We start from the raw sequence: 9389 nt of genomic DNA, 5'->3' as shown, positions 1-9389 counted from the left end.
TTATCATCCTGAGAAGTTTGGTACCAAACTTTCCAGTTTTTAGTAAATCTATCATGGAGCTGTGGAGTTCTTAATGACGAACTCCCAGCCCATGTACTCAAAATGGCTTCACTACGCTTACACCAATGTCTGTGAATGCCACAGACACTGTAGGGTACGAATAAAGAGCAACCTGCATGCACTCGAGTATAAAAAATGTTCAGAGTTGATACCAGTAGAGATCCTATTCTCAATGTTAATCCAATGCGTGCCGCAAGGAAAAGGGTCCTGCCAAACCCTTTGTCGTTAAATGCAAGGAAATACTAGACGTGAGTCAAAGTAGCCTTGTGCACAGCGTAATCACTCAAAGGAGTGTAAATCAAAAAACTTATTAAATCTTGTTCAGTTCATTAATTTATCCACAAAAATGTTCAAAGTATAAAGATGAAAGAAACTGACCAAATAGAACATTGGTTTTAGTTTATTATTAGATTTGTATTGAGATCATGATGCAAAAGGTTTATATCCAAGGACAATGTTGAAATTCACAAAATCCAGGGCAAATAATAGCAATCTTCAAATTCCATGAAATTTACAAGTCCCAATGCATTTCGGGCTTATAGAAGAAGCCCTTCATCAGGGGATCTAGAAAAAATGATATAAACTATGTTTTAAACCTATATGTGTGACACAGCAATAGGCATAGTACTTACTCAAGCAAGGTGGTGGTGAGGAAAGTCATGCGCACAATTTAACCCAGGAACATTTAATTCAAGGTGGAACCGAGTGAACCAAAACGGACCTGAAAACGTGCCTGCAGAAATACATCAAACGTGTAAACAAACATCGGAACGGAGATGAAGTGAGGAATGCAATCTAAAAGTGAAAGTGGTGTCCGGCACAAGTGAAAACAACCCGAGTGCACAATTCACCAATGATGGTAATAAATCAACAACCAGTGAAATCATACTTGTGTGTACAACTGAGGAGACATGCAAATAAATTAGAGTCTACAGAACAACAGGGAACATGCTCGGCGGAGCTTACGAAGTGGGCGGAGTATTCAACATGATCGCGGAAGGCTGCAATAAATGCAAAGACGGGGCTTAGATAGTGCAAGATAGACATTAGTGTTGAATTTAAGGAGAAAGAAACGTGCGCGTGTCTTACCGAATGCAGCAATAGCCGCGAAGCATCCAAACCCGGTGCCCTGAGGGGAGTGAGTGTCGGCGTCAGAGTGGCGCCCAACATATACGTGAAAAGAAAGTCCCGAGAAGGAAAAGTGGAAATTGAGAAAGGACACAAGTGTCGGTGCGCGTGATCGGCCATTTGTAAGTGGGGAAAAAAGTAAACATTGAATGGAAAAAGTGACCAAAGGGTCCAAATGAGCAACTTGTCGAAGTAACAGCGAAGTGGTGACACAAAAATACATACATGCTGGCAATGTAACTGTCATGGCAAGGTGAAAAAATACTGCATGACTTGAATACATACAGAAAGAAGGAATAGAACCATTGGAGAAATATCAAGAGCATTACAAGGTGCACATATAATTAATGAACTGAACAAGATTTATTAAGTTTTTTGATTTACAGACACTGTAGGGGCATATTGCTCAAGCATCTATGCTCTCACTTGTGATATGGTGCTCCCTGCCTTGGGGCTGTAAGGCCTGCTAGAAGGGTGACTTACACATGTCACAGGCAGTGTTTGCGTGCATGGCACACAGGGATGTGTGCCATGATGACTCTTCAGTTTAGTCTGCAGCAAAACACTTAAGGTGAGGGGTCTTTGAGGGTGGCATAGTATAGGTTGCAGCCCTCAGAGGCCCTCTCTGGTCACAAGGCCCTTGGTACCTGAGGTACCTTTTACAAGGGACTTATGTGTGGCCCAGCAGTGTGCCAATTGGTGAGCAGGGTCCCAGCACACTCTCAGTAAAGTTGGCATCAGGTATCTGGCAAAATAATATGGGGTAACCATGCAAAAAGGGGTACTTTCCTACACATCTGAACAATTGCTTTTTAATTATTTTTATTTCTTAATGGAATTTTTATTTTATGCATCAGATGATTTTTTTATATGTTAAATATTTTTTAGGTAATTTCATGAATTTATAATCCTGAATTTTCTGTATTATGCTATGTTTGTATTTTTTCTTAATGGCTTTGATAGCCAAAATAAAGTTTTATTGAATTTAATTGAGCAAGAGAGAATCTGAACTCCCTCTACTTCCTGTGGTTCATGTGGCTCCTACAGACCAATTGCCTTGTGTAATAAGTCTACTTGAGCACTGGGTTACAGCAATTAGCCATGGTTAAATTGCCATTTGACCTTCTCTGATGACTCCTTTTTTATTCAATCCTAGTTTCCCACCTAGAGTGACCAATGGCATAGTGTAATACTGTGTCACAAAGCATCTCATTATATTGCCTTAAAATAAAATGATTGTATGGAACAGCAGGTCAGTCCATTTATGTTACACTTAATACATGCTACAACACAACAATAATTTTAAAGTATGGTTTGTTCTATACCTACTCCACCCAAAAATAAAGCTTTAGCTTTAATAACAGAATCACACTGTACGTTTACAACTCGCAAATACAATTTGTACAAAATGTATATAACTGATAACTTGTGTAACATGGCCCAATAATGCCATCTTTATGTTTTGGTGACATTCACAGCCCATTATGGTTTATGATGCCCCTAGAATGCATCAACGGCAGTATCGGACCATATTAAAAGTTACGCATTATGTATCCCCTCTTCCTCTGTATTTATATATGTATATGTATTTATCTAGATCAACCAAAACACTCTAAAATAAAAACTTAAACAAGAGAAAGCCCCCAATTTATGACAAGTTTAACTTACTAGGCACACTTTGGCATGCTGTGGTAAGCAAAATTAAAACTTGAAAATATAGAGAATTGTTATTATCACGAGCTGTTAATGATGTCTAAGAATTGTAATGACACATTGGTTATGCTTGGTATATTTGACGATATCAGCAGGAAATGTTAATGACGTTATAGACTTGCAAGTCACAGAAATGCATCTATTTTTTTCTGTGCTAAGCTTTTTGAGTTAGGCTGAGTTGTGCTGTAATATTATTTTATCTTACCTTGGTTCTTGTCTCTCAGCGCCGGGACGCCCTATTGCTGGGGCAGCTGTTGCGCTTTACCAAACCCAGAATAGAATAGAATAGAATAATACTGTTTCATGTTTTAAATATGTTCTTTAATAACAGTGACTAATTATGAGTAAACAGCAGTGTTGACTTATGATCTCAGTTTCCTTAGTTGCACCACAGTAAAATAACAACCCTGGATAGGCAGATAGCTTGGAAGTCTTTTATTTGTAAATTCCCTACTTCTCAGACTTGCTCTCATTACCTTTACTAATGTGACTCGTCAGAGTACTTAGAAAAAAACAGAAAAAGTGTTCAACTCATTCGAATGATGCAGTCCTGGGAATCAGTCCTCGCAAGGCGGGATCCTTTTTAGTGACTATGTCACTGGATAGGCTGTAGCGATGTAGTTCCGGCCATTTCCGTAAGAGGACTTGGTCCAGGTATATGTCTGGATACTCAGTGGGTGACCCCCGAGGCTTACTTTGCACCTAGGATTAGAAAAAACATGGATATCAACTTCTCAAGTTGGGCAAAGACTCCTTTCTCCAGTCAAAGACAACAAAACAGCTCAGGCGTTCTTTGAGGCACTGCTCCAAGTTTTTTAATGACTTGATAAGTTTGCTGTCTGTGATGTCTTGTACCCCGTCTACTAATGTCTTTTTTTAATTTACGTTAGCCAGAATAATTGCAGCACCTTGAAAATGTGTTCGGACCTAATAGCAGATTCAAACACATTGACAATAAATGCGCATCTAAATTAAATAGTTTTATCGTTTCAAATAAAAGTCATTCAGTTCGCGGATAACATCAATAAATACATGAGGTTTACAGCTGTGAAAACCATATTAAATGCATTAATGTTTCATGGCAAAAAATATTTAATAGAGACGACAATATTTTTGGTTTGTGCAAATCAACGGTAGTTCCAGCTTCTTAAGTTAATTCCTTGTGAGCTGAAGCCACACGGTGGGAAGCTTCCCCCTGGGAATGGAGTTGCCAGTCAGTGAGAACTGTTTGAGGCTGGCGTACTCCCCGCTTGCACAGTGAGGATCTTGCTCTCCCGTGTTGCTCTCTGGCTGGTGCCACTGCAATGGTCAGTAGTGAGTGGCAGGCTGGGCTGGGAGGTACCCATGCTGGGAGCGGCTGCCTCCCTTGTATCTCCATTAGATCTTGCGAGGGTTTGGCCTCTCGTTTTTGGCCTCTCGATTTTGGCCCATCTGTCCCTAGGGCTGACTTTGGGGGTAATATTTTATTGAAATGTTGTGCTGGCCGGCTACTAGCCTCTGCCTCATTCTTTAGGAGCGGATTTTGGGAGAGGTCAGCTGTCCTTCCTATGTTTTGACTCCCTGATTTTGTTGCCCTGATAAGACTACGGGATACACAGGAAACATTTTCAATAGGATATTTCAGTAGTGGTCACGCTTGGCTTTGCCAACCTTCCATTTTAGGGGTCGCCCTCTTCCCTGCCCCACACGAAAGCCCCATACTTAAAATGGCATCAATAAAGTATTCCTCTCGTTCTTTTACATGGAAAGTAAAGAAGGACCAACATTATTGTATCCCTAATGGGGTGGCCATTTTAAAGTGGTACTGCTCCTCTCAAATCTAAACTCAATGGGTATGGTAGATCTAATATTAAGTAGGTGGACCCAGTGAGTAATAGTCAGGGCCGATGGAGGTAAGGCGCTGGAGTTACAATTAATCTCGGCATGCCCTCATGATAACAATGGGGCAATTTAATATTTACTATGACCATAACACGTGATACAAAAAACACTATGCTGCCATTTCATCTGCAATAGCTAAGGTCAACCTCCTACCCAGGAACGCTCCCTACCAGAGAATAAAAAGGTTTCTTAGCTCTCCAACTGGCCGGAAACCCAGATATAGAAAGAGGACTCACTTCTCTCTGGATAACTTACGTTTTAAAGTGGCTAAGGGCTGGTCATCCTTGATGGATACTTGGATCCTACTTCTGTCAGCAGCATGCATTTCCTCAACTCTGTGTCCCCTATTTAACCTTAACCCCCTCCTCTCTTCTTACCCTTGTGAGCTTCTCTCACTCTGCACCCATCCCCATCCGTTTATTTGGCTTTAGCTATTTGCTCCGTCATGGATCCCAATCCCCTTATTGCACCTGACACCAAACTGGAGCTGGCTGGCTGCAATGCTTACATAATTAAGTACCCCCTCTATCTAAAATAAAAACACTTACAAGAGCTTAAAACACAGAATTCTTAAATCTCACCCAGAAACTCGTATCTCTGACCCTACCTCTGCTCAGTTAAAAGGTGCGATTATAAGCAATCTTATCTTCTACACAAAAAGAAGAGCAAAATGCAGTAATTCCATTTACTCATTGCTCTTAATCACTACATCCAGGAAAATACCACATGGGCTAAGACTTTAGGTAGCCCCCTCACTCGTTGCAGAGCAGACCAACCATCACCATATATAACAATGGAATAATCATCATCCAAACCTCTGACCGCAGTCTAGAAGTATTGGATGGAACTTTCTCCAATATGAAAAACTTTGTGACTAGGAATGAATCAGTCCGCTCCCAATGTCATCCTCTCTAGTTAGTTGAAAAAAAGAGAGAGCTTTCCCAAACAAACCCAGAAAGGACTGGGAAATATAGCAACAAAAAAAAGGGGGTTGGTTCCTGGAGACCGGGTTACCAGGGAGGCGGCGTGTGGCTACAATTACGGAGAGAAAAGGAATCTGCTTCAATTACAAAAAAAGAAGCTCTTCGGTTTCATCAGGTGAATTCAAGGGTGCGAAAGGAAAGTACGCCCCATCCAACGAATACCCTGAGCCTTTTTGAAATTAATATAAAGAAGTATAACCAACGCCCCATCCATTAAGCACAAAGTCACAGGTCACTTTAAGGGAAGGAATTGAACTAAAAACAGTGGATAAGAATTTTCTATCCCCAGGATTTATGCTGTCATCGCACATTGAATACTGCGTATTATACTCAAGAATTTACTGTAGTCCTGAGGAAGGTGTACCATCTGCTGTAAACACCGAAACGCGTCGACATTCTTGCTACTTTCAATTATTGTTTTTTATGTTGAACTTAAATGCAATGTGATTATGTTTTTATATGTCTATATGTAAAATTGTTACTCATATCATGCTGCTATTTCAAGGTTTTAATAAATATGAATTTTAAGAATAATATGTTTATGCAATAATTTTGTGGACAAACTAGGGTACATGTCATTGAGGTATTGAAGTGTTTGGTGTCAAATCTCGTTAAGTACTACGTACTTTAATTTAGGAACCACAGAAAGGAACCAACCCCCTTTTTTTGATCCTCTCTAGTTAGGCAACCCACTAGAAACCCAAGCAATGTCCTTGCACACCCTTGCCTCATTCAGTGCTCCAAACCTTGCCCTGCCTTACCCCTCTATTGTGAGCAACATAGACATTACCAATTCTACTACAACTCCTGATGGCTCTAAGTCCCCCTTCATGATCCGACAATCTAGTCCTTGCCCATGCCAAACCACCAGAGCATCTGTCACTGAGTCACAGAGCAACTGAAGCATCTCCATCACCCCAAATCTACCCTCAATCTGTAATTCTATTAGCTTGCCTACATCAATCCCCATGGCACATTCTGTGACACTTTCAAATTGTGAACTCCCAAACAACAACATGACCCATATGACCCCATCACTCTTACGCTTGTCAGGTCACTAGATCTACACCTCCTCCCCCTCAAGTTTAACTCAATCTAGCACATGCCCTCCCCTCCTAGGGCTCTCTCTGGCCATCAGTACTCTAACACCAGAGGCCTGAACACCCCTCCCCCTTCTGGCCCCCGATCCAAACCTTGAGCACCTGTTCCCTTATCTTGCTAGAATCCAGACTCTATGAGATTACACTGGATTTACATCAACTTAAGGCAGATCTTCAAAGCCTAATAAACATTACATCAATACTGGTGGTCCAATATGATCCCTGAGAAGAATAGTCACAACTGTACCCAATCCACTAACTACTACACACAGCTGCTATCACAGCCCCACCTAATTTGTCCTCTACGACTTTGCTGTCTTCCCCTTCAAGTTAGAGAACTGCACCCTACCCTAAATTCACCACACAGCCCATTAAACTGAAAGATCTGCTATCAGACAGGGACATCAACTCCCTCCTCCTTTCATATAATTCAACACTCTACATCAATCCTGACAATGTGAGTCAAATCCAAACCGTTAATGCAAACCCACACAGAGAACCCTTGACTAACTCCAGAGCAGTAAATAAGTCTAACCTTATCAGATTTCCCATCACACAGTCTACCTCTGCTGACACTAACCCACTCCTAAAATGCCTGTTACTTAATTGTAAATCGGCATTGAGATATGCAGCGCTATCACTGACCTCATCCTCATACATGAGTTTAACCTCTTAATCCTGACTGAAACATGGTTAAATGATTCCTCTGCACCAGTTCTTGACTTTCTAGTCCCAACTAGCAATGACATCATAAGATTAGATAGATCTAGCAGACCAGGTGGGAATATCTCCTGCATACACCATAACAAATTCTCAGTGAAACAGGCTCAAATCATCATTCCATCCTCTTGCGAATACCTAGGCATGGACATTATGAGTAGGAACAGGCCACTATGCAAACTGCATGTGATCTACCATCCACCAGGAGACAACCTTTCATTCACAGAACAAATTATGGAAATCATCTCAACCAATGTGGGACAACACTTCACCCAGATCTTCCCCCGTGATTTCAATCTCCACTGGAATGACCAGAATCACCCTACAGTTAGCAGTCTCAAAACCTTACTAGCCTACCTCAACCTGATCCAAATCTGTGACAGTCCTACTACCCAAAACATGAGTGCAACCCTGGATCTAATCATTGCTAAAGTCAATTCCATTCAACTTGAATCTGTCGTTGGTTGTGACTGGACACTGCATCATCTTCCTAATCACAGAATCCAGTACTTCACAAAAAATTCACCTAAAGAAACCCGGACACTGGAAAATAAGTTTACATGTCATTGAACCAGGTTTCTACTGTCTCTTGTTCTTGGTGAATAAAAGAAATTCAGTGTTGGTTGGGTTGAACTTTAGCTACATTCCAGATATCTAAATCCGTATGATGTGCAGGTAGTGTTTGAGGCATTAGATGTATGAAGCAGAGAAGACTTGTAAGTAGAGTTGCGCAACCTCTGTATGTTGGTGAATCTTTTTAAAATGTATTTGTATTGAAAATTCTTAGCAAATGATAAAAAACAGCATATAATTGAGGTACATTATTACAATGGTTCATGCAGAGCACATCCGCATACCAGTTGTCCATTCAAAACATCATTAGAGAGTTTCAGCAAGGCCATTGGGTTCACAAATTTAAAGGCACCTCCTGGGTCTCCATCCATGGGTGATATAGCTTGTCCCATTTTTTGGGCACCCTCTGCTTTCACAAATATGTTTTTCAGCTAATGAGCACCAGTCCATATCCTGTTTCCATTAGTCCAGGTCTGGTGTGGAAACCACACCCCATCGCTGAACAACATAATTTCTCCTAGCTACCATGAATCCCAATCTATACAGAATTTTAGGGTGTTACTGCATCCCATCCTCGTCACCACAAAATGTAGTAAGTAACTTCCAAACAACTATTGGGTTAAAGGTAAGACCTTTATTTCTGTGCCATCTGTAGCAATCCGGTCCCTTCCTGGCCAGAAGTCAACTGACTTGAATTAATCGTAGGCCCTGGTTATAACTTGGGGCCGCATACCAGTCCATCGAAATTTTGTACACCGGGCGCCTCAGTTTAGACCAAGTCCTATGTAAATCATCCTTGACCCTGCTCCATTCAGAACAGTCGAGCCAGAAACTGCCAGAGGTGAGATTAGTTCAAGCATTCCAGCCATCACTTGTTTGTATACATCAGTGATCTGTGAGTACAGCACTGAACAGCTGCATGTCAAAGATGATGATGATGTTTGGTTAAGGTATGGAATCTTGAGGTTCTCAAGAAGTGATAGGGATCTTTTGTGACCTTGATGATGATACCTTTGGTCAGTCCTAATACCTAGACTGTCGAAGGTTGTGACACTATCTAATGAAGCTCCAAATGCAGTGAAGGTGCATTTCAAAGGGGCTGCTGACACATGATCATGAATTTAGTTTTGTTCAAAGTTATCGTTATCTTCTGCCTAAGACCTATAGGGCATAATGTAATGCCAGTTCTGCCAAAGTTAAGAAGACAGTGTCGTTGGCAAATACTGGCATC

At 41.1% G+C, this 9389-nt stretch overlaps 1 protein-coding gene across 7 annotated transcripts in view; it reads right to left on the bottom strand.

Annotated features, from left to right (window-relative positions):
* Window positions 1-3321: 3321 nt before the first annotated feature.
* The window catches only part of LOC147748965 (uridylate-specific endoribonuclease-like), a 246155-nt gene continuing 240087 nt past the window's right edge, over window positions 3322-9389 (bottom strand). For all 7 annotated transcript variants that reach the window (XM_086964643.1, XM_086964669.1, XM_086964676.1 and 4 more), the window contains one exon: window positions 3322-3603. In XM_086964643.1, the coding sequence (XP_086820769.1) occupies window positions 3492-3603 (112 nt within the window). In that variant the 3' untranslated portion in view covers window positions 3322-3491. The remainder of the gene's footprint in view (window positions 3604-9389) is intronic.

The sequence above is a fragment of the Lissotriton vulgaris genome, chromosome 1_1 (assembly GCF_964263255.1).
Source record: "Lissotriton vulgaris chromosome 1_1, aLisVul1.2, whole genome shotgun sequence".
NCBI lineage: Eukaryota > Metazoa > Chordata > Amphibia > Caudata > Salamandridae > Lissotriton > Lissotriton vulgaris.
Note: the sequence above shows the minus strand (reverse complement) of the source record. Positions and strands in the feature narration are given on the sequence as shown.